We start from the raw sequence: 26,761 nt of genomic DNA on the forward strand, positions 1-26,761 counted from the left end.
AAAATATAGATGATCTTATGTCAGAATGAAAGCTAGAATGTTTGGAAATTATTACAACCAGGTGAAATTAATTTTTTTAAACCTTCGTTTGCTAGACGTACCAATCATCATCCTTATAATAAAGTAACAGGATGTTTGTCTGTGTGTATGTTTGTACCGAAGGATCTTGCTAACCGCTGATCCGATATGGTTCTTCTTCTTGACAGTCCTGGAAAGGTTTAGAACTATTTAGGGGAAAATACTTCCAGCTAACCACGAGAAAACGCCCCTAGTAAAAAAATATCTCCTCCCCCCAAAAAGTCAGTTTATTACATTTTATTTTTAAAGTTAGGAGGTGATAGACTTCCTCCACCCCCCCCCCCCCTTATTCCTCCAAGAGTGTTCAACTACATGCAGCTGTGTAAAACTTAACTGATGCATACCATAATAAATTTTTACATAGGTAATAATGTCTTGTGAAAGGCATGAAAAAATCTTTTTAACATTATAAAAAAATGAAAATTTTTAAATAAAATTTATTTAAAATAAATACATTAGGTAAAGAAACAATAATCACCAAAAGTAAATAAAAACCAAAACATAAATTAACAATATTTTTTTATAACAATTTTGAATTTTGACATTTTTTTATTGCACTATTACAATTGATAGTGAGAATTTAATTTGATTTTTTTATATACAGTTTTTTTTATAATAGAGTGAGCATAAATATCCTATAGTTTAAAAATGCGTGACTCATCTTGAATGCCACAAATCCCACTGCAGAAATTAATCTTGTCAATACAATATAGCAATTTTAATAATTTTTTCCCGTATCGCTTCGAAACCGATTAATATCCGGTGGATTAGAACCGGTTCTCAGCCATACTGAAAAATTATGTCTAGCATCGTATTATATCCAGTTTTCTATCAATATAGAAATGTACAATCTTAAGACTAAAACCAGTTTTTTTTCAGCCCGTACCTTCGGCATCTAAGAGCTAAAAAACTGGTTTCAATCTTATAATTGTATGTCTTTATATCCGCGGAAAGCTGTTTATATTACGATGCGAGAAATAACTATTCTTTTTTATAGGGATCTTTGAAAATTAAGATCAATAAATTACAATATTAACTATCTACAATTCTGAATTGCAAATAGTTAGGTTATGATATGATTTTATGATGATCAAAAATTTGCACGAATTTAATGTACATTGTTATGTCACAAAATATTAAAACCCTTTAGCTTTTAAGGATAGAAAGTAAAAACTGACAGTGAAAAATGTACAAAAAAACTAACACAAATGTATGATCATCTTGAGGTGGTGAAGTAAATCAATAACATGTATATCTGGGGGAGTTTATCTACCCCTAATAACGGGGGACCGGCCCTTAAAAAGATTTTGTCCCTCAGGGTTTGATTTAGAAGGAGAAACCGTCACCGGTAGGATCCAGAATCCATGGGTAGTTGTTGGGGCATGCTGAAAAAAAAATTAAAATTTAAAATTCTTAGCCATGAACATTAAAGCTTTCAGTAATCGGAATAGTGACTAAACCCCTCAGAAAATGCCTAAAATCTGCCCAAAATTATGTTCTCACAAGATAGACAGACAGATATACTTTTGGAGAAGTCACACTTACATTTAAAACCTAGAATTGTTTGAAGAATAAATCCAGGAGTTAGGGGACATTGCGTTATTTATTACGCTAGTCCCCAAAGTTTTATAATAACGTTTTCTTATTCGTTAGCTTAACAACTTTGGGGACTTTTATTGAATTTTGATTAGCTCGATCATTAGTCCAAAAGTTTCAATAAAAAGTATAATTTGCAGAAGGGTTATTTTGTGTATCCTCATTTGGGATATGCACCAATTTATCGGCCATTGTCTTATACCTTTAGATCCCTGAATAGATCTCAATTTAAATAAGAATAGAAAGCTTTTAAGTGCAACAAAAGTATTTATCACAATTATCCCAGATAATAAGACAATTTAACTTTCAAATCCAACATTTCTTATTTTCTTAGAAAATCTAATTTTAAGTTGGTTGGTCTGTAATGTTCATCTGTTGTGTCACGTGCTTAAATATTTTTCCAGTATGGCATGGAAACCGATTGATATCCCCTTGATTAGAACCGGTACTCAGCCATACTGAAGAATTGTGTATAGCATCGACTTACAGACAATTTTCCACGAATATGAAAATAAAAATCATAAAACTAATGACAGACGGACATTTCAAATCATAGAGTAGCTTCGCTACTAAAAAATGAAACTTACGAATACAAGTGTGAAGTCTGAGGGTTTCTCCAGGGAGTTCTCTTGTGTTCAGAGGACAAGGGTTAGACAGGGAACAGTACGGCTGGCCCTGAAATTAATTATTTTAAGGGTAAACCATAAAAATCGATCAACGCACATTAGAGTAAAACAATAGAGGGGGAAGGGGTTAAATAACTGTATGTCCCCATCCCAAGGGCCTTGTGCCGACTATCAATTGGGTCTTTGAAAATCAACCATTAGTGTCGAGAATATTAATACAGCCAATTAGCATAAAACAATTTGCTATCAGACGAAGGTCCTTGAAACATGAGGGCAGGTAGTTATTTGTATATTCATCTATACTATAGATCTGTTTTTCTCAATAAAAATGGCTCTCTATGATTCTTCTTCTTAAAATCTTAAAATAAATATGCATGAAGCGTGCAGGAGGGAGGTGAATATACTATCCCCACTTGTCCTCCCCCCCCCCCCCTATTAACAGTTAAGGTAGATTTTAAGTTAAAAATTTTAGGAAGTGTTATTGTATGGTGTGGACGCCTAGTATTCATCCACATGACATAAAAAAAATCTTTTTTTGTAAGTATAAACCCTCCCCCCCTTGATTTGAGTTAAAGGAGAGTGTCCAAACCCTGTGCATACCACTTATTGCATGGGACAGATCATTTTTGGAGCAATAATGGATGTATAATTACATGGATCTTACACCAGATTTTTATGTTTTATAATAAAGTCAACTCTGCAGCGGGCTAAAATAACGATCTCCCATATCCCCCTCCTTTACTTCATCATCTTTCCTTCAACTGGATAAACGGCCCGACCAATAAATGCGGGGGGAAATTGCAACCCAAATTGACGACAATTTTTCTCCTGTTATATCATCCAGGTAAATTCTACATCCATTGTCGCAAATTCCTACCTTAACATCACAATCCTTCTTCCATTCAGTGAAATCTCTGAGAGAGGCCAGGTCGGTCGGCTTCTGCATCCATTGGATAACCTACAAATTAGATTATTAGGTTGCATCGTATTATAGACAACTTTTCGTGGACATTTGAATGGAAATTTTAAGATTAGAACTAGTTTTGTTAGACCCGAGGAGCCAAAGTCTCTGGCTAACAAAAGTGGTATTTATTTAATGATTTTTATTTTAATATCCGTGGAAAATTGTCTGTGATTCGATGTTATAAATGATTTTTCAGTATGGCTGAGAACCGGTTCTAATCCACCGGATGTTAATCGGTTTCAAAGCCATACTGGAATATCCATTCATTGTTTATTCATACAAAAAAGCTGCAGCATTGACAGGGATTTTAAGGGATAAGAAATAAATATATCCCATATGATGATAAACAGAATTACCCCCCTATAAATGTTAAAAGTTTGGACCAACTAGCCAGATCTTTTTAAAGCCAACGAACGAGAGAACGTATTGAAAAAAATTGGGGTACTAGTGTACAATTGGATAATTATTACACTAGTCCCCAAGATTTTGTCATAACGTTTTCTAATTTGTTGGCTTAACAACTTTGGGGACTAGAGTAATAAACATCTAATTGTCCCCTCTCTCTCTCTGGGTAATTAAAAGAAATTGTAACTAACCTGGAGCATGGTAACAAAGTAGACATCATTTCTGTCCAGCATCTCCGAGATAAACTTGATCAGCTCCTCCTTGAATCCCTTGTTGGACTTCAACCAGGAGGCGTGGAAGTGCAGACCGAGGGGAGCCCTGCATGATAATGAGTTAGGTTAATAATAGATATATTTGATTAGATCTAATTTAAATGACTTAAAGCTGGGTTTGGCTCATGAATAATCGTAAAACAATAGAAATAAATTTGATTTTGAGTGCTGATTTTTGCTAATTGGAATATGCTAATTATTTTGATGTAAGTAAAAAATCTACTAATAGCTCATAAAAAAAGGTAAAACAATAAATCCTCAAAAAAATAAAAGTCTATAGGGGCTTTTTACCTACAGGTTAATGTTTTTTTTCGGGGAATGGGGGTGTAACAACCACAAACAAAATAGCACAAAACAATTATCTACATTTCCTGAAGAGTTTTGTTTTTAAAAATAAATACTTTTTTTGAGGAGGGAAATTTTTTTTTGGGAGGGGGTGAGTTTTGTGGGTGTGAGACAGACATTTTTTTTTTTGGGGGGGGGGGGAGTGACAGATAAAAATGTCGTTGATTCTACTATGATGTGTTGCCCCCTTCCAAACGACAGCTGAAAATCACGTATAGGTTTCGTGATTTTTAGCGAATTATTGGTAAATGTTGGATGTTACCTGTTAGTGCTGAAATGTCTGTTAAAGTTGTGTCGCAACATTCTACCAAACTGTTGCCTAAAATTAACACAAAAAATCAGAATATATTTAAATTGGAAGGTTTTAGCCTATTTAGAAACGGAATTAGCATTAGGGATGTACATCAATTTATTGGCCATTGTCTTATCCCTTTAAATCAATTTAAAAGTTGCTAAAGGGATAAGACAATGGACATTAAAATGATATTGATTACCACTGACACCATGGAAACTGTCCCAATTTTGTATAACTTTTGCGGAACATGTTCCAGTTACGTCATATTTTTCTTTCCCGAAAAAGGGAAGGGGGGAAGAAAATCTCAAAAGAGATGGGGAAAACCCCCTTTTCTCCCATCTCTTTTTTCTTCCCCCTTTCCCTTTTTTTTCTTTCCCCCCTCCCTTTTTCGGGAAAGAAAAATATGACGTAACTGGAACATGTTCCGCAAAAGTTATACAAAATTGGGACAGTTTCCATGGTGTCATTACCACTCTGTAGAATAAAATTAAGCCAACGAATGAGAGAACAATTTCTAGTCCAATATCCGAGTATCCTCCCCCCAGGTACACCTAATATCCCAGTACCCTCCCTAGGTACACCTAATATCCAAGTACCCTCCCCAGGTACACCTAATATCCCAGTACCCTCCCCAGGTACACCTAATATCCCAGTACCCTCCCCAGGTACACCTAATATTCCAGTACCCTTCCCAGGTACACCTAATATCCCAGTACCCTCCCCAGGTACACCTAATATCCCAGTACCCTCCCCAGGTACACCTAATATCCCAGTACCCTCCCCAGGTACACCTAATATTCCAGTACCCTTCCTAGATACACCTAATATCCCAGTACCCTCCCCAGGTACACCTAATATCCCAGTACCCTCCCCAGGTACACCTAATATTCCAGTACCCTTCCCAGGTACACCTAATATCCCAGTACCCTCCCCAGGTACACCTAATATCCCAGTACCCTCCCCAGGTACACCTAATATCCCAGTACCCTCCCCAGGTACACATAATTTCCAGTCCAATATCCCAGTACCCTCCCCAGGTACACATAATTTCTAGTCCAATATCCCAGTACCCTCCCCAGGTACAAATAATTTCTAGTCCAATATCCCAGTACACTCCCCAGGTACACATAATTTCTAGTCCAATATCCCAGTACCCTCCCTAGGTACAAATAATTTCTAGTCCAATATACCAGTACCCTCCCCAGGTACAAATAATTTCTAGTCCAATATCCCAGTACCCTCCCCAGGTACACATAATTTCTAGTCCAATATCCCAGAACCCTCCCCAGGTACACATAATATCCCAGTATATTAAATTTGCGCGCAATTGTTGTTGTATAAATATTGTCACCTGTCGGCAATGTTGGAACATGATGAAACTAGATGACAACCAGCAAGTTGCTCGTCAAAGGTAGGGTCATCCCGTCTGAAAAAAATAAATTGTTTAGTTTTATTTGTAGTTAGACAAAGTGTCTTAAAAAATCAACCTTGTGACGTCATAAAAATGAAGGATTTTCCATCTCATTTTAAAGGTTTTCTTTCCCACTTTATTTTGCCAAAGACTAAATTTGATGAAAGTTTTCGATAATATCTATAAATCGTTTAAAACGACTATATATAGACTTCTCATTACTTCTTGGCCCCCAAAGGCTATAGTCGAAACTGCTAATTAAAAAAACCCAATTCATAACAGGGGCAAAATTAACTTTTTAAGGACAATTTTTTTATACAATTGAAGAAATTGTGTTTTTTTTACAGTATGTGACGTACAATTAGATTTTTTGTAATTACAGACAGTTAGACTTAAACATAGCGTTTGACTATTATCTTACCTGTCCAACTCATTGATAACCATCTCCCAGACAGGGTGAGACCTGGAGGGACAGTTCTGAGCGTTACCGTGGCACTTGTGGGGCATCTTGAAGTACAGGGTGTAGGGCCATATGGGCACACGGCTGAGGGGGGCGGTGATTGATGTGTCGTACACGAAGAATTGGTCAGTCATCATCTCAAACTGTTTGTTACCTCCTACACGCAGGAAGGGGGCACGGAGACCTAAACAAATAATTTGTAAAAAAAATAATTTATTGATAAGTCTAGCATCCTCTAATAAGATATACGTACCAATAACAGAGCCATCAGTAATGTTCGAGAATCTCTTAATGATAAGCCTAGCACCCTCTTATGTGGTATACATACCAATAACAGAGCCATCAGTAATGTTAGAGAATCTCTCAGTGATAATCCTAGCACCCTCTTATGTAGTATTTAAGCCTGGCAACATCTTAAAGATATGCATACCAATAACTGAGCCATCCGTCAGTAATGTTATAGAATTTCTCAATGATAAGTCTAGCACCCTATTATAAGATATACATACCAATAACAGAGCCATCAGTAATGTTAGAGAATCTCTCAATGATAAGCCTAGCACCCTCTTATGTAGTATTTAAGCCTGGCAACATCTTAAAGATATACATACCAATAACTGAGCCATCAGTAATGTTAGAGAACCTCTCAATGATAAGCCTAGCACCCGCCATCTCAGCCAACCAATCATCATAACTGCCCTCAGTCCAGTAGTTAGGATCATCCCTATAATATAAATCTTTCAATTTCAGGTATAAGTCATTTAATGTATTTGGAGGAAGAGAAAGTTTCAGAAAGATCTGATTTCAATTTTAAAAAAATAAGTAAATTGGACAGTACTTTTTGCAGTACATATAAGGATCTCTGTGTGTCTGTCTGTGTGTACCGAAGGATCTCGAACTGATAAGGTTCTCATATACAGGATAGCTTCTCATAGCTCCTGGGAAGGGTTATATCTATTTTGGGAGAGGGTACCACCATTCTCCCAAGAATAATCGCCTTTAGAAAAAATATTATCATCTTAAAATTTAGTTTACTATTTCTTTTTAAAACCAAAGTTGAAAGTTGGGGGGCGACTTTTTCTCATCATCCTCAAGTGCTCCTAGAGGCCACTAGGGACGCAGCCACTAGTAAAAGAGATTTTACCTGTTTGTAACAGAAAAGACTCCAATCTCATGACCACGTCTGTGCAATTCCTAAAATAAAGATGTAGTTGTGGTTTTGCTACTAGTGGATCAAATCATCATTGTCAGAAAATAATTAATAAAAAAACATGTAATTTTTTTTATTATAATGGTTTAACAAAAATAATATTATTGAAACTTTCCATGGATAAATTTTTTCCCAGGAAATTTTTATCTAATTTTAATTTCAATTTCATTTATCTTCATTATAAGAGGATTAAAGTTAAGAAAAAAATAAGAATGGTTTTCCTTGAATCCACAAAAAAAGTAATTATGATTAAATAAAGTAAAAAATTGGGTAAATTTGTATGATTTATTTTTGAAACAAAGGTTTTATGTTGCTTCATCAAATAAGATTACTTTCATATTTCCTTTAATTTTGAACAAAAACTTTGACATTTAGTAAGCTGTACTTTGAATAATAGGCAAAAACAGGATTACAGATTTCTTTAAATAAATAAGAAATGTCAAGTGATTAAAAAACATCTAAAAATACTAAGGGTATAAACATGTTCTACAATGCAAAGAGCATTAATTAAATTTAAAAGATACAAAGAGAACACACATCAAGATACACAGTACTCACTTGCCTTTAAAGCTCTCTAAAATACCTATAAAAAATGATGTCTTACAATACACATGACAAATGATTGGCCAATAAACAGACTAAATTACCAATGACAGGCTATACATTTTAATTGACCAATATGGTAGGCCAGAATGACGTCATTTTTTATAGGCACTATAAAAATCTTCCTTGGCAAAATATAAATGTTGCAAATAGTGTATACCTGAACAGCTGAGTAGTTGGTGTACTTGTGGGACACAAAGAAAGATCCCTGGAGATATAAAACAATAACCAGCACAGTAGATTATACCAGGGATAAGGGATAACAATATAAAGGAATCAGTGGTTTCAAAATATAACAATGAATATTTTACTTTAGGAGAAAAATGTTATTTTTTTATATAATTTCGTAACCGATTAATATCCGCTGGATTAGATCCGAATCTCAGCTGTACTGAAAACCATGTTTTACATCGTATTACAGACAATTTTCTACAAAAATTTAAATAAAACCCGTAAAATTAATACCAGCTTTCTATCTCCGGGCCTTCGTCCACTCGGGGCTTACAAAAATGGTGCAAATTTATGATTTTTCATTTTAGAATCCGCGGAAAGCTGTCTGTAATACGTTGCGATGAATAACTATTTCTGTGTTGGTAGGTCTAAAGTACTGGTTTCAACTGAGGAAATATGTTTTTCAAGATGTCTTTCCCTCCTACACCTGCATTTAGAATGCAGATGACTAAAAGCCATACCTAAAGACTTAAAAGTAAAATCACAGTATAAATTTAGCAGATTCTTTGCCTTTAGATTGCTAATCTAGAAATATTTTGCTGTTGATGGTTGACTTTGAAACCAGCCTAAAGATTTTACTAAGGGATCTAAAGGATTAAGACAATGGCGGAAACATTAATGTACATCCCAAACGATGATACACAAAATTACCTCTTCTGTAGATTAAAATTAGTGGTTGAAACGCTTGAACATTTAACAATATTTACCAACCAATCAAAATTTACTCAAGTCTCCAAAGTTGTTTAGCCAATGAATAACAAACGTTATTATAAAACTTTGGGGACTAGTGTAATAAACATTAAACATGCCCTTGTCCCCTCTCTCTCTTGATATTACTACTATTATTACCATTCTATTCTGATTGATACTTGTCTGGGGCTGCCCATGTAAAGATACACCAACAGATAGCCCCAAATTAATTCAGGTTAAAATGTTCAAGAAAAAATGTACAAGAAAAAATCACCAAGAAATTTTATATGCCATTGCATACTACAGTGTATGACAGATATATGTTTTTAGGGTGAAACAGTAAAATGAAGATGATAAAAGTCCCTCCACAGATTATGACGTCATACGATAGAATAGCCAATGAGAAGCCAGTATAAAATTTAGTATGACGTCATAATCTGTGGAGGGACTTTTATCATCTTAGAAATTGTTGGTCTAGAACTTTTAAAGTAACTTTGCAGGTTTTAGGCTATAAAAGTTAGTGGTAACTCTCAATACTTCCATTTAAAAAATGTTAACAGAAATAGGGAACAATCTAATATGAATACTTGTTGTATAACTAGAAAATTACAGTTTTATTTGTGTGCCGAGGCGGTCACAAAAGAAAATGTCTTTTCATCTGATAAAATATTTTCATTAAGGGTTCATTTATCACTTTTTATATAACTTTTCATAGATAAAAAGATCATATAATAGTTGTTTATCGTATTGTATATAAATAGCCTTCAGCGGATATTAAAATAAAAACAGTTTTGTTAGCCCCGAGGGGCGATGGCCCGGCCTAACAAAATTGGTATTAATTTTGTAATTTTTAATTTAACATTTTTGGAAAATTGTTATACGATGCTATAAATGAATTTTCACTATGGCTGAGAACCGGTTCTAATACAGCAGATATTAATCGGTTTCTTCTATTTATTCATAAAACGCATTTTGCTGTTTTTAAGCTTTTTAGAGACACCTTTCCATTTGAGGATTTCCCCCCCCCCCCCCCCCCCCTCAAAAGATATATTGCAGAAGTAATAATCCGTTGAACAAGCCATTCAAGAGATATTAATACTTATTACTACTTTAATATATTTTTTAGTGTTGATTATTGTTTTATTCCTTGATTTGACAACCGTTGGGGTTTTGTCTCTCACCGTTGAAAATTTCCTAAAAATATATTGTTTCATGAAAGATGGTTAATGATTATTTATCGCTTCGTATCATAGACAGCTTTCCACTGATATCAACATGAAAAATAATAGATTAAAACTAGTTTTATTGGACCTGAGGGGCCATAGTCCCAGGCTAACAAAACAATAAAACTGGTATTGATTTTATGATTTTTATTTTAATATTCATGGAAAATTGTCTGTATTAAGATGCTATACATGATTTTTGAGTGTGGCTAAGAAACAGTTTTGATCCAGCAGATATTAATCGGTTTCGAAGCCATACTGGAAAAGTAATTATCAAAATATTTAGAGCAGTCAAACAGACTGACAGACAAGATAACTAAAAAATTCTTAGCAAATACTTTCTAAATGCTATCTTAAATACCAGCCGAGTAAATAAAATATTATCCATTTTACGTCTATAGACGACAGGAAGACGGACAAAGTAAGCTGTTGAGTGAATTCGAATCTTAAAATTCGATTATTAAAAATTTCAAAATTTCATAAAAAGATAAAGTGAGATGAATAAAATATGAGGAAAATAAAAAAAAACTGTATTAAAATATTTGAATAATCAAAATTTAAAAAAGATAAAAAGGTTTGAAAATTTAAATCTATATTTAAAATTCGAAAAATAGTTCTCATAAAATTTCAATTGCTTGTAAACTCACACCAATATAAAAACAAAATTACACATTGTTTCAATGGTGAACAATTATTACTAGCAGAAAAGTTGAAGGTAATTTTGTAAAAATACATTTAAAAAATGAGAATTTTGGACCAAATTCTTTAAATTCTTGTTTCATTAGCCTTAAATAAATATGTAAAAGTTAGGAAACCCTGACTATTTGGCGCATTTTTTTGCAGCGCAATTACTCTACAAGTATGATGTGATGGTTACCTGGTAGAGGTCAATGTTATCACTGTTGACGGCTCCGTTGAAGGTGATAGTGATCATCTGAGGAACCTGGGCAGGATCGATGTTACCAGGAACCCTAAAATAACATTTTCTTTATTTTGAATTTATTAAAAATATCCTTATAATAAAGTAACAGGATGCTTGTCTGTACCGAGAGATCTCGCTAACCACTGAACCGCTCGGGTTCTCTTTTACAGGGTAGCTTATCATAGGTCACGGGAAGGTTTATAACTTTTTTGAGGGGAGGGTATCACCACTCTTCAAAGATAAATCGGCCCTAGAAAAAATTAACCCCTCTTCACCCCAAAAATTGGGTTATGGAATTCAATTTCCCCCACCTCAAGACCCCTAGAGGCCTCTAGGGGCGTAGCCGCTAGTATACATGTATTATATATCTTAAAGTTTGATAAAATGTTGCTAAAACTCAGTTGCAATCAAAAAATATTTTTTTCTCATTGAAATGCTAAGTATTTATTGCATAAGCAAGCTGACTTCTGAAATATTAAATAAACACCGCCAAAATTTTTTTTATGAAGGGAGGGAAGGGGTATTTTACTCTAAATTTTAAAAACTTTGGGTACTTTTTAAATAATATAACTTCATTTGGTTTTTTAAACAGTAGTGTTCAAATTTTTCAACCAACTATATTAATCTACATATAAGGGCTAATTTTATTTATCTTTGTCCACTAAGATATCTGCAATAAGTTTTTTTTGGTTAATTTTTTAAGAAAGTAGCTATACTACATTCTTAACTTAAGTATTTCTGTATAGAGCCATAGGAAAAATATATCCTTTTCAGTAATTTATTGACAATACAAACCAAAAACGCTTTGCAAACAACATTTTAAATGGCATCATCAGTACACAATTTTGTTTTCTATAGCTATTGCCGTTCAATTAACATATGTACGTGATATTCTTTGTTTGTTTTTTTTAAATAAAAAGTTCATAGACAAAGTCAAATTTCAGACACTATTTTTCTACATTAATGGACAGTCCGTCCGTTTTGGAAGCCCTTACCATTAATTAAGGCATGTTTGAATATTCTTTAAGATTTTATATGACTTATACAAATGCTGTTACACTATACCTATTAACTGTTTTTTTTTCTATGGGCGATTTTTCTTGGGGGGGGGGGGTGGTACCCTACCGCAAAATAGTTATAAACCTTCCCAGGATATATGTCAAACTACCATGTAAAGGAGAACCATATCAGTTAAGCGGTTAGCAAGATCCTTCGGTACAATTAAACAGACATAGTTTGTTGAGTTTCGCTTTTATGGAAGTTGTCATCCTTATTCAAAACAAAAATCCCAGCAATGCGAAAAACGGTTCATTTGTTTTAAAAAACAATTATTAGCTTTAACTTTTGCAACAAGTTATTGACATTTGATTATAAATATCAGGTGTAAAGGATATAATAAATTGTTGCTTTTTAAGAAAATTTAATGGTTTATTAAAAAAACTCCCAAAAATAACTTTTTTTTCTCAATATTAATAATATAATCTTTTCTGATTCAAAGAAAATTAGATATTTCATTTTTTTGTTTGTCTTATTTAACTATCTCTCTTTAAATTGATCTAATAGTCAGGGATCTTAAGGGATAAGACAATAGACATTAAATAGATGTGCATATCCAACAAATATCGGGATTTAATAGAAATGCCCAAAGTTTTTAGGCCAATCAAATGATAAAAATGAACTTTTGGCACCATTTTATTTTACATTCTAATGCCCCATCCCTTTCTGTCTGATAGTACACACAAAAATGAACGGAATAATGATACATTTCTTTATGAGAATAACATTCATTTTCGCACACAGAGGTTTTCAACAATTTAGTTTTTGCGGTTTTTATACAAAAGAAGTTAATCCATAAGAAAGACCATTTGCCTCTAAATTTTCTGCCGGTTAAAAAGACTTTGAGGGCAATATTTGAATCTTAGTAATCAAATTTAAAGTTAAATAGAAATATAAAGTTCAAGGGCGTTTCCGGTTCCCAACCATACTGAAAAATCATTGATAGCATCGTAATAATATAATCATAATTATAGAATTAATACCTGTTTGTTGGCCCTAATGGGCTAACAAAACTGGTTTGAAGCATTTCAATATCTGTGTCTATAATACGATGCGAAAAATAATCATTTAATAAAGTATTTGTCGATTAAAATTGTTGATATGAATAAACCATATAAATATAAATTTTGTAAACTGTCCACATAATTTAAAAACCGTTATATACAAATAATAAATGTTAATACACACAATATTAAAAATACGCAAACAACAAGAAAGAAAATTCCCAATGAAAGCGAAGCTATCAATACAAATTATTTAAATAAAAGAAATGTAACTATCAAAGACGTTGAAATTCTACCTACTGCTACTATTTCAAGCAAATGACCTAAATATTAAGCGTAGAAATATTAGGCATTAGGTTTTAAACTAACAAAAATCATAATCGTGTACAGATTATAAGTAGAATAATTTGCAAGCAGACGAAAAAGGTCCCCAACAGTATACAGTCAGTCAAGGTATCTAAATTAAAGAGATGGCTGTATTTAAAAAGTTTAAAGCAGCGAAGCTACTATATAATTAACTTTGTCTGTCCGTGTGCACGTCTAACAGTCCGCTACCATTATAAAAGAGCATCCATTATACAACTTCCTAAGTCCCCTGGTAAATAGCTCCTGCTTCAGAAGACAGTGAGGGAGGGGACATTGGGCTGCTTTTTGAACTAGTTCCCAAAGTCTTATAATAACGTTTTTTTATTCGTTGCCTTAACAACCTTGGGGACTTTTGTTCAATTTTGATTGTTCATTTAGTTAAGTGTCCAAACGTTTCAACCACTCTACAACTCACTCTGTCCGTTTGTCCATCAATTATTTTTTACGTGCTTCGCTACATATGGATGTTGATATCCTTGTTTAGATTTGCTTCGCTACTTTAATACACACTCACTCATGCACAAATAAAACACACACTCACACATACACACACACAAACACAATACACACACACCACACACACACAAACACAATACACACACACCCACACATAAATATTAAACACAAAATATATTATTAGCTGAAGCCAAGAAAAAAAATCAGGGAAAAGCAATAATATTTTAGACCAATATAAAATCTTCTATAATAAATCTATTAAATATATGTAAAATAATTGAGTGGGTTTTAAGTTATTATTCTGCCCCGTTATCACCCCTTCGAATAAATATAAGGGACACAACCAAGTTAATATATTACTTTACTTAATTTTAAAAATATGATTTCGGCAATCAATTAAAATTTTAAATACAAAAATTTTGATATTGACTTTTTTCCCTGACATAAAAATCAGAAAATTCTAGATTTATATATGTATTTGCAAACATCTACCTTGTGCTAATAATGTTTTTTAGGCGATTTCTGTAGTTTTTAAAACTTAGGTATAACAGCTAAGTTTTATTTTATGATGCTTATTTTTTTAATGTGGTTTAATAGTTTAGACGGATAAAAAACCCGCATTTTTGCTGATAAATTTTGCAACTTTTGTTGCAAATTTTTAATAAATTCTTCCATGCTGAAATATTGTATATTGTCTAAAACTAACAGTTCATGTAAATTAAATCAAACAAAATATAACAAAAAATTAATAAAAGCGATGCCGTTCCTATTGGATAGCTTTTTTCGTTAATTTAGAATTGTCCTAACGATCTCAAACTTTGCATGGGGATTCCTGTAGTAGCAAGGTACGAGTTAGAAAGCGACTCTATAATCGTTATCTATAATGTCTATACGTCCATTTTAAACATGTTAATTTCTATCTATTTTACTTTTATTTTTTATGTAATAAAATAATCCAATTGGTCTGATTTTTGGAAAACTGATTCCTAGAACAAGAAAGTAAAATGTTATAAGCGAACCATCTCTATAATCAGGTCCTAAAAAATCAGCTTGTCCTTCCGTTTAGGGGCTTTACTTTTATGGATGTTGTCAATTGTCATTCTTGTATTTTTTAACATTTTCTTTTTTTAACTCACCCAGTAGGCGTTTGATATTTTAAGGAAAAATCAAATATCCAGTATTTTATTTTAATGAAATATAAATACAGAAAAATTCGATAATAATATTTTAATTTTGTATAATTCTCAGTAATTTATATTTATATATTAAAAATATAAACAAATACATTAAATAAGTATTTTCTAGTTTTTGGTCAGTATTGTAAATGAACCACTAAAAAAGTTACAAAAATCCGCAAAGTGTGAATTTTAAGGCTTAAAAATAGTAGTAGAACGGTAATATTATGTGTATTTCTTATTGAAAAGAACTATAGACAAAAAAATATTTTTCAAAGTTAACTTAAACTATTATCGTTCTACTACTGTTTTTAACTTAAAACTCACAACCTTTACGGATTTTTAGCGCAACCTACTATAGACAAAAAAATATTTTTCAAAGTTAACTTAAACTATTATCGTTCTACTACTGTTTTTAACTTAAAACTCACAACCTTTACGGATTTTTAGCGCAACCTACTTCTCCTTTTGAAGCATTTTTATTTAAAAATGAAGAATATTCCTAAACTTTTTAAAAATGTGGTGTGAAGGCGTCGGTACAAAAGTCCTAATGATATACGATTTAAAGTACAAAAGACCTAATGAATAATAGACCTAATAGACATGCACAAGAACTGATAAGCAAAGGACCTTATAGGACAAAAGGCCTAATGAATATTGAACAAAGGTCCTAATGGACAAAAGACCTAGTGGACAAAAGACCTTACGGACAAAAGACCTGATGGGAAGATTAATTGATGTACACCAAACAATCACTTCTGTAGATTAATATTTTTGATTTAAAAAATTGGACACTAATAGTTGAAACCAATATTTCAATATTATTATATATTCATGTAAAAAGCCCAATTAAGTTGCAAAATTACACTCAAACGAAGTGCTGGAAAGTGTCATGTATGATGTCATTAATATACATCTATAACCCATCTCTTTTATAAGGGTTTTCTTTTTCACTTCTCCTCTCATCCCTCTTTTTTACACGTAATTTTATGACGTCACACATGGCACTTTCCAGTGCTTTCACCCAAACAAGTATTTTTTGGCGCAATTGTCGCGTTTTGCATAATTGTGTGAAAAGACCTACTTGGTACCATCAGGACTACAGAAGCAGTCAGGGAGAATACACTGGGACAAATCACAGTCGGGGGCTCTGTTTGGATCCTAAACACAAAAAAATGTTGATAAAAATAGTTCCTAATAAAAATGACATCATATAATACAAATGTCTAACTAGTAGACTTTAAAAAAATGGAATGGTGAAACAGAAAATAGATGCTCTGTAAAAAGTATTACGCAACTTTTCGATAAATTTTCTTAAGAATTGCTTACATTTTTATGAATATATATAAAGTTAAAAATGATCTATACTGAAGAGCTATGGAAAGTTTAAAAATAATTAAATTTAATTTCATATTTCTGATTTCAAAAATTTTCCATCAAGTCAAGTTAACTAAAATTAGGATGACTTTTAATTGATAAAAAATACAAAAGTTTCCTAACTTATTATATTTTATATAAAATGGAATTATTATTATAATTTTAGTGAATTGATTATAATTAGCTGAAAGCTTTTTTATAAATTTTTGAATAATCGATACAATAAATAAGTCAACCTGGAGGATTATATTCAAATGCGATCCAAAAAATATTAATGTTTGATACAAGGTTTTTGTCTAGTTATAAAGTCACCAATTTAGCACAAGAAGAAAGCACGCTGAATTGTTTAGTTTATTGCAAAGAAAAATTTGTGGAAAATATTTGTTTTTCATGTGTCTTTCTTCTAAATCTTTAATTAGATCCAATGTTACAGACAATCAGACAAACAAACTGGTTAAATTATAGAATAGTTTTGCAGTTAAACGTTTGATAATAAGAATTTTATGAAAGAAACCATTGTTTTATTTTATAAAAGTTTCTTTTTAAACAAAAATGATTTTGCGTTTTACCACAAAGTACCCTTACCTTTATTTTGAATAAATTTAAAATAGGGGGGGTGGGGGTAATTTTTGGGTCCCAGCCTATTCTCAATATACTAAGAAAATAAGGTGGTTGGGGGAGGTGAGGGGGGCCGTGGTCAGTACCCTTACCTTTATTTTGAATAAATTTAAAATAGGAGGGGTGGGGGTAATTTTTGGGGCCCATCCTATTCTCAATATACTAAGAAAATAAGGTGGTTGGGGGAGGTGAGGGGGGCCGTGGTCAGTGTTCAACAGGTACTTTTTGGGAAATCACAAATAATTCTCACAATATTTTATAAGATATCTTATAGGCCTCTAAAGGTTCTTTTTTCCACTCATTGCGCTTAATTGGTCCTTTTCACAATAAGAAGCGAAGATACTCAACAATTAAAATAATCCATACTAACCTGATCGACGCCGCAAGCATTTTCGTCAGAACCATCGGAACAGTCAGGCTGCTCGTTACAGAAAAGTGCCTAAAGAATTAAAATGCTAATTTTTATTGCAGATGATTTTAAAGTCTATTTTTATTGGTTCTTATATTTTGAGAAAGAAAAAACATACTACAGACATACATACAGACAGACAGACAAACAGACAGACACATTTTTCTTACTACAGACATACAAACATTACAGATAGACAAACAGACAGACACATTTTTATTACTACAGACATACAAACATTACAGACAGACAAACAGACAGACACATTTTTCTTACTACAGACATACAAACATTACAGATAGACAAACAGACAGACACATTTTTCTTACTACAGACATACAAACATTACAGATAGACAAACAGACAGACACATTTTTCTTACTACAGACATACAAACATTACAGACAGACAAACAGACAGACACATTTCTCTACTACAGACAGAGAGACACGTTGTCCTTACTACAGACAGACATATACATTTTCTCTATTACAGACAGACATATACATTGTCCTTACTACAGACAGAAATATACATTTTCTCTATTACAGACAGACATATGCATTGTCCTATCTACAGACAGCCACATTTTATTACAGACAGACAGACAAATAGACAGAAAGAAAGACAGACAGTTAGACAGACAAACAGACAGACAGTTAGACAGACAAAAAGACACATTTTCCTTTTTTTTAGACCTACAGACACATTGTCCTTACTACAGAGAGAAACATTTTCTTTGTTACATACAGGCAGACAGACAGACAGACATACAGACAGACGTAACAACTATGATAATATTACCTTATCAATGCACTCTCCATTGCCGCACTGCAGCTGTCCCTGTGAGCACACGGGCTCATCAGTTCTCAGGTTAGGTAGGACACGACGGGGCTCTAAAATAAATATATATTGTTTTTGTTATGTTCGGTTCTCATGCATACCGAAGATATACATTAAGAATGTTTGATGTTTACTTACAGACAAGAAATTGATTATGGAAATGATTATAGAGTTGCTACTCTTTTAAGTCATATCTAACTGTTATAGAAATCGTCATGCAAAGTTTGAGATCGACAGGACAATTCTAAACAAATAGCTAACTGTTACGGACAGACGGATGGACCGATCCTAATTATAGAAAAGCTTTGCTTATAAAAGCAGAATATTATTTTAAGTCTAAATAAAATTGTATATGAATAATATGTTGCAAAATTATTAAAATACAGGATACTGTATAATTGTGAAAATTAAAATCCTTTCAATCAAACCGTGAAGGAAATCCATTTATTGACTACAGAAAAAATTTCACTTACTTGAAAGTCTATCACAGTTGTCGACCTTAGCCTTCCAGTCGCAAGTCTGACGCTCAATATCGAATGCCAGCCCGGCGGGACACCTGACAGCGGCCAGCCTAATTGTTCCTGCAACTCCGGCACGGTCACATCTAAAAATTGGATAGGTTTAATTCGGCGGTTTCCCTCCTAGTGCCTGGTCGAGCATTAAACCTTCTGAAAAACCCCAAATTAAAAAAAAGAGGGTTCGGGTTTTATTTAGTTCAGGTTATGGGTGGTTATATTATATAGATGCAGTTATAGGCCCCCATAGGGTTATGGCTCGCAAAGGGGTTTTTAAAAAAAGAAAAAAAATCTCCTTAATCTTATTTTCAACTTATTTTAAGGATGCTTTGCTCTCTAGTGATATATTTATATTAAATTGAATCATGTAATGTTTGTGTGCAATTGCGTACCTGACAACATCTCTACAATCTCCACCGTCGGGTTCAGCTTTTAATCTAAAAAAAATTATCACATTAAAACTTTATGCTTTAAATAAATCATAATACAATAACATAAAAACATTCGTTAGTTTAGACTTGTTAGAATTACCGTATTGATTAAAACCTAGCAAGATAATTATTGTAACATTTAGGTCCAATTTAGAAAGCGTTGCTACGCTATAATCATTACCAGAAAGTTAATAGGTCTATTTAAAACTTTTTTGATAATAATTGCTCATATTTTATAACTATTTTATTCAACTGATTTTGGATTAATAATTTCTAGGAAGATTGGGAACTATGTTACAACTACAAGCGAAGTATCTCTAAGCATCACAGTGCGTATGAAGGTGCTTTGACTTTAGTGTCAGAACCTAATTTAGGATAGGTAACTTCATTTCACTTTTTAATAAAATCTAAAATGCAGCCGTTTTTGAGAAAATTAGATTTAAAAATTTCAAGTTAAATTTTCATCCACTAGGAGTTACCACATAATCATGACAAGAAAAGCAAAGATTATTTATTTAAAATTTTGAACAACTTTGCTTTTATAAAGTCTGTTATAAAACTTCTCTATATATGATTTATTTAAGGCTGAATTTCCTTAGCAAAGCAACTGATAAAAATGGCCATGAAGCAACTCACTTCAGGAGTGATTTTATGAAGAACTTTATAAAACTTGTTCAAAACTTTAAATAAATAATCTTTGCTTTTCTTGTCATGGTTATGCGATAATTCCTAGTGGGTGAAAATTGAACTTGAAATTTTCAAATCTAATTTTCTCAAAAACAGCTGCATTTTAGATTTTATTGAAAAGTGAAATGAAGTTACCTAACCTAGAGTAATGAAATGCACTATGTCCCAATTTAGGTTCTGACACTAAAGTCAAAGCACCCTCATACGCACTATGGCATTGTATTCAAGTTACCCTTCTAGATATAGTTCAAATTTTCAATCTGTCTTGTTATTCTATATCTGTCAATGTTCGTTTGTCTATCTGATTTGTTTAGCTACGCTTTTTTGGACATTATGCACATTTTTGTACATGTTATTTTTCCCCCACTCATTCCTTACCTCCACTGGAGGAAAAAAATCATCTTTTGTTTTTAATAAACAGTATAAAACTTATGCTCATTAAAGCATCATGTCTTTTTATTTATAACCAACTGAAGATTGTTTTTAACATGAAACACTGTGTATTGGACTTATCAAATAAAAATAACATGTTTAATTAAACTGTGTTGATCACTCTATATATTAATAAGCAGTAAGGTAATTCATCTGTAGCTTAAAATTTCATTAACTTCTTAACTGATTGGAATCTCTACTCTAGTGAAGCTTCACATAGGTTCTGGGATGATTTTAGGCTATTTTTCTGCCCCCCCCCCCCGAACCCCTTTGTGTAGAGAACCTCTAGATATTTTAGGGCAGCCGCTTAGGAAGTCCCAAACATCGGAGTGGACAAACGCATTTAATTAAGTATTTATATACAGATTAGGTTAGGTTAAGGTATGATTGTACAAATAAGCCCCCCCCGCAGGGGTTAGGCATTGAAAAAACCTATAAGTTGGTCTAAAATAGTTTGGGTTAGGTTAACTGTTCACTCCTGTTCACTGTTAAATATTGGATTTATAGGTACTTAAAAAAGAACTATAAAGAAAACCACTTTTTGAGAAGAAGAAAATTAATTTGGTTTCCACTTAACTTATTATTAAGTGGGATTCTATTTCTTTTTATAAGGGTAATGAAAATGTTAATTTTATATATGGTTTCGTAATTACTGGCTAAGAAGAATTGTTATGATTAAAGCCAGCTCTATCTAACAATAATATGATAATTGGGGATAAACTAAAAATCTTTAATCATCGTTAGATAAGCAATTTGAAACTCAAGGAAGAAATAATCCTCCCAACAAAAATGCCACATAACAAATAATCAGGGCTCGGTAGCCGCGCGTCAGCCGCGACTAAGCCTCAAATTTTAACACGTTTGAATACTTTGAGAAATAAGGGATTGCTATATTTTTGTCGGGTTTAGGCTTCCAGCTGTTTTTTTTTTAATTATAAAAGGTAGATTTTCCTGAGTCCTATACGAGGCTGACGCGCAGCTGCCGAGCCCTGCAAATAATTCTAATCATCGACACACAAATCTTGAATATATAAATATGGGAACAACGAAAAGTGTCCTGTGTGACGTCATAAAAAAAGTCTATTAATCATCTAGAGGTTTCCTTTGCCACTTTCCCTCTCATATTTCCTTTTTAGACGTATTTTTATGAAGTCACACATGACACTTTCCGCTGTCCCGTAAAAATGTCAGAATTCCTTGAGTTTTGTTTACCTGAAATATTCATCTGAGATTCTGTTCTTGCAAAGTTCCTCTGGTGACAGACGCAGCAGTTCGGAATCATCAAGACAGTGAACTAAAACAAAATAAATTCTGGGTGGGAGAATCTAAGACTTTAAGAAAAACCTTTTGCTCCCTTCTTTAATATCAAGACCAAAGAAACAAATTTTATTTTTAGCCCTTGCTTAACCTAACCTAACCTTAAATAAGTACAATTTTCTTTCTTTAAGAAAAGTGTTGTGATTTATACTTTTTATATAATCAAGCAGTTGGGCCTCTAGCATCTAGAGGCTATGCAATCGAAAGGAAAAGTTGTACAAAAACTAAATTTAAAAAACCCAAACCTACATAAAGCTTCCAAAAAATGAAGAACCAAATAAGTTCATTGGTTAGCGAGATCTTTACGGACAAGAAAACAAAAAAAAATACTAGTTTATAAAAAAAGGTAATTTTTTTACTTTTGATTTTATTCCATTTTAGCAACTTAAATATGAATTATGGAAATATTAAATTTTCTAATAAAATGTAATTATTATTATTTAGTTATTTTAAATAAAAGTTTATACTTTTGAGTATAAGGGCTTATGTGTGAGGTGTATTTTATCTTTATGTGGGTATTTATGTGTGTGTTTGTGTGTATTTCTAAATTTTCTAAAACTCATATGATTTATAAAATTACAGATTGTGCAAGACTGTCAATTTACTGTGATTTTACTGTAACAGGATGTCCCTAGAACTGGGTTCGATGTGTGTTAAATGTTGGACTGGTTATGACCAAGGCTAACAACAATATTTTCAACCTAGGAATCTGCCAATGCGAGTGTTGCTTCAATACAGCAAAAGCACAGAAGAATCAAGAAATTTTTTTTGTTTGTTAAATGAAGGACATAAATAGCTTTCCTTAGACCAATTTCCAGTGACTTCTGTATTATTTAGTAATGACTTTGTTTTCTTTCCATGATCCAAACTTTTTAAAGACAGTCTTAAAATAAGCATTTTTTCAGTATGGCTTCGAAACCGCCGAATTAGAACTGGTTCTGAGCCCTACTGAGAAATTATGTACAGTATCTTATTACAGACAATTTTCCACGTTTATTAAAATACATCATTGTTTATTAGTATTGTAAGGCCGGACCTTCGGCCCCCCTAGGCTAACAAAACTGGTTTTAATCTTATAATTTTCCATTTTTATACCCGCTATCTTTAAAATTCGATAAATAACTATTATATCATTTATTTAAACTTAGTACTGATAAATTCAAGCAAAAATAAATGAATATATAGTTTTTCATTTTTTCAGTTCTAAAGCATTTTTTAACTGAACCTAATTTATCTAAATATTAAGTTTAGTTTGAAGGTCAAAAAATATAGAATAAGCGTCAAGTTTTAAAGTTTCTTTTAAAAATAGGCAGTTCAATTTGGAAGATTTGATTTGAACACTAGCAATTTTGATTCTTTCTTTATGTTGAATATTTCAAGCACACACACACATACACACACACACAGATACACACACACACTTACACATATACTCACACACACACACGCACACACACACGCACACACACACGCACACACACGTATTCCTGATGAAGGTAAAGCTACAACATATTGGGCAGAGGAGGGACGAGGGCGCCAAATTTGAAAGTTGGGTTTAAAGGGGGGGGGGGGGAAGGGGGTTAGTTGGTTTTGCCTATACGTATTTATCATATATGTTATACATATGACTATAGGAAGGTCATTTTCAGACAAAATTTACATAATTTTATTCTAGCAAAGCTATAATAGTTTTGTTGTTGCCTAGGGTAACATAAATAATATATCCCAGCATGGCTTTGAAACCGATTAATATCCGCTGGATTAGAACCGGTTCTCGGCCATACTGAAAATTACGTTGAGCATCGTTCTATAAAACACATAAAATTGATACACATTTGTTAGCCATGGACTTTGGCCCCTTGGGGCTAACAAAACTAGATAGGAAGTAGATAGATAACTATCTCAGGATTATCCAATTTTTTAAAAAGAGAATATTTTAGGGCTTTAGAAAAAATGAAAAAAAAAGCTGAACATTTATAAGGGGAAAAAATTGTGTACTTTCTTCAATTTTCTGTGCGAAGCGAGGGATCTCACCAATATGGTTCCACATACTTCTCCTAATTAGTGTCCTGGGAAGGTTGATAACTATTTTGGGAGAGGAATCCAACATCCTCCCTAAAGATTTCACCCAAATAAAGATTTCTACTTGTCCTCCAAAAAATATTTTTGGACAAGGCGAATTTGATAAATAAGTTGTAAAATGGAGGGTATAAATACTCCCCCCCCCATATTTTCAATTAATTTCAAACTAAGGGTGGGGGTTTTATACTCGACCAGCAACTTTGAGGGAAACCGCCGTTTTTTTTCATCACATGAATATTGTAATATTATATTGTCTTTGTTTAATTAAAATCTTATGGCATGACAAAGTTTAGATTATTCTAGAATATTTCAGATTGTTCCATCCAATGAGTTGAGTAAAATCCCAAAGATCCAAAGGGATAAACTCAGGGAGTAAGGGAGAGGACAATGGATCGAATATTCAATTTTTAAGAGTCTCAGACTTTGGGTACTGGCTTAAAGGGAATGTGCAAGAATTTAGCAGTTTCTGACTGAGTTTGGGTACTAGCGCAGAAAATGCCGCTACTCGCTGTGTTATTGAATATAGCAGACAGAGAGTTAAAAAAGTTAAGAATACACGGCCCACCTCCCATAATATATTTCACTCCCTCTCCCCTACCTCCTTTTTTTATAGCAGACAATAGGGAAAAGGAGAAGGAAGGCGAATGCAAGGGGCAAGGGAAATAAACAGGATATTCTTGCCCAGCCAGCCAGCATTTGGCCGGGTTCAATAATATGTAATATAAAAATCACACCACAAAACCTCATTATATTTGATCAAAAGCAAGTTGTGATTTTGCCTTACATGACGCTATGGAAATCTATTATTCTGGACAAGAATATGACATTACACGCCTGCCTGTCCCTTTTTTCCCTTTTCATATCCCCTACCCCCTCCTCTCTTTTCCCTTTCCCTGTCATCTGGAGAGTTCCAGGGAGATTTTTCTAGTAATTAATTACAGAATGGTTACGTCAGTCTGATATACTGGTAATCTAATTTTTAAATGACTGCTTTTTTTCTTGGAACTTTTTTCTTAGTTTATAGTTTATTGAATTTAACTAACAATCCCTTTACAATTTCCTCCAAATTTTCTGGATTAATCTGGATTTCATAGCCTTTCTTTGAAAACTCTTAAATTGAATTAATTGCCCATTGTCCCCTCCCCTACTCCCTGAATATATTTTCTATTTTTATTTTGATGAGGATAAAATAATATGGCGTCAAAGATTTGAGTGGGGTATTCTAATGTATTTTTTTTTAAAGAAGGTGTATCAACTTTTTTTTTATAGCTAGCCGGTTCTTTTAGTAAGTAGTAGATGTAAAACTTTTCATAGAATTCAGATATGCAATCGTTTTTTTTTGTAGACCTCTTATTTTTTAAGTAATTTAAGTTTAAAAAAAAAAATTAAGTCGATTTTTAGGTACTAAAATGCAACAAAAAATAGTAAGATCTTTAATTTGACACCTTACTTTTTCAATTCTGTCAGGTAATTATTGAAAAAATCGATTTTTTTAAACCAACGAGAATAAAAACTTTTAACTTAATTTTATCATTTCACAGGTAAAAAAATATGGGTTCATATATACCTTTAGAATCAGAAAAATATTACGAATCCATTGTAAGCAAAATTGAAAAAAAAAGTTTACAATATAGTATATAAACTACAATAAAAGGAATTATATGAAAATATCATATTATATTATACAGGCAACGTCTTAATTCTTGAATTGAGTATAAAAATGGGAAGGGGGTAAAGAGGGGGTAAAAAAGGGAAGACGAAAGTGTTGCCTGAACAAAAAATATAATTGGCCATTTGTTTATTTTTTATTTTTTTACTTTTTTTCAATTTTGCTTACAATGGATTCGTAATATTTTTTCTGATTCTAAAGGTATATATGAACCCATATTTTTTTACCTGTGAAATGATAAAATTAAGTTCAAAGTTTTTATTCTCGTGGGTTTAAAAAAATCAATTTTTTCAATAATTACCTGACAAATTCAAAAAGTAAGGTGTCAAATTAAAGATCTTACTATTTTTGTACATAATGGACATTTTCTTCCTTTTTTTTGCGTTTTAGTACCTTAAAATCGACTTAATCTTTTTTAAAAAAAACTTAAATTACTTAAAAAATAAGAGGTCTACAAAAAAACCGATTGCATATCTGAATTCTATGAAAAATTTTACATCTACTACTTACTAAAAGAACCAGCTAGCTATAAAAAAAAGAGTTGATACACCTTCTTTTGAGGGGGTAAAATAAGGGATATCAAAGTTTGAGGGGGGTAAACACCACATTACCCGTCTATGTTTTGCATCTACTACAAAATTTACCTTGGTGTACAATGAAGACGGTTGTGACCAAAGACAAACCACAGAAGAGCCGCATTTTTGGATCAAAAGCTGAAATTGAAAAAATTGGATATAATATTTATTGTGTAGCAATAGTTGCTTGAATCAATGATTGAATCTATTTCAAAATAAAAGAATAAAGGCGGCATTAACTCTTGCCAACAGGGCGGGGACCCTGTCCATATTTTATATAAAATCAGCTAATAGCGTCGGAAATATAAATTCAGGGTGGTTTAAAATAGGAAGGATAGGTAGATATTTCCGTATAGGCTAACAAACCCCCTGGCGAATAGCTTAAAACCTAGAGACAAATCGGCAGAGCCGTTTATGA

The 26,761-nt window shown here is 32.6% G+C and overlaps 1 protein-coding gene across 1 annotated transcript; it reads right to left on the reverse strand.

Moving 5' to 3' along the window:
* Window positions 1-499: 499 nt before the first annotated feature.
* Window positions 500-26,504, reverse strand: verm (LDLa and CE4_CDA_like_1 domain-containing protein vermiform). The gene is made up of 19 exons (XM_080175995.1): window positions 26,413-26,504; window positions 21,913-21,994; window positions 19,543-19,587; window positions 19,109-19,239; window positions 18,597-18,688; window positions 17,754-17,822; window positions 16,473-16,549; window positions 11,287-11,380; window positions 10,332-10,380; window positions 8,426-8,472; window positions 7,597-7,646; window positions 7,064-7,176; window positions 6,414-6,636; window positions 5,933-6,007; window positions 4,549-4,605; window positions 3,861-3,987; window positions 3,178-3,258; window positions 2,262-2,349; window positions 500-1,463 (listed from the first exon to the last, which is right to left on the reverse strand). The coding sequence occupies exons 1-19, from the start codon at window positions 26,465-26,467 to the stop codon at window positions 1,405-1,407; spliced, it is 1,614 nt and encodes a 537-aa protein (XP_080032121.1). The 5' UTR covers window positions 26,468-26,504; the 3' UTR covers window positions 500-1,404.
* Window positions 26,505-26,761: the final 257 nt, after the last annotated feature.

This window comes from Acartia tonsa, chromosome 11, assembly GCF_053477335.1.
Source record: "Acartia tonsa isolate MP-2025a chromosome 11, ASM5347733v1, whole genome shotgun sequence".
NCBI lineage: Eukaryota > Metazoa > Arthropoda > Copepoda > Calanoida > Acartiidae > Acartia > Acartia tonsa.

Bases quoted from the DNA above. Each gene is read 5' to 3' on its own strand.
- verm (XM_080175995.1), bottom strand. From the start codon at position 26,467: ATGCGGCTCTTCTGTGGTTTGTCTTTGGTCACAACCGTCTTCATTGTA. The intron at 19,240-19,542 runs GTACGCAATTGC...TCCAATTTTTAG, and splicing joins GATTGTAGAGATGTTGTCAG to ATGTGACCGTGCCGGAGTTG. The intron at 18,689-19,108 runs GTAAGTGAAATT...TATTTATTTTAG, and splicing joins CAACTGTGATAGACTTTCAA to AGCCCCGTCGTGTCCTACCT.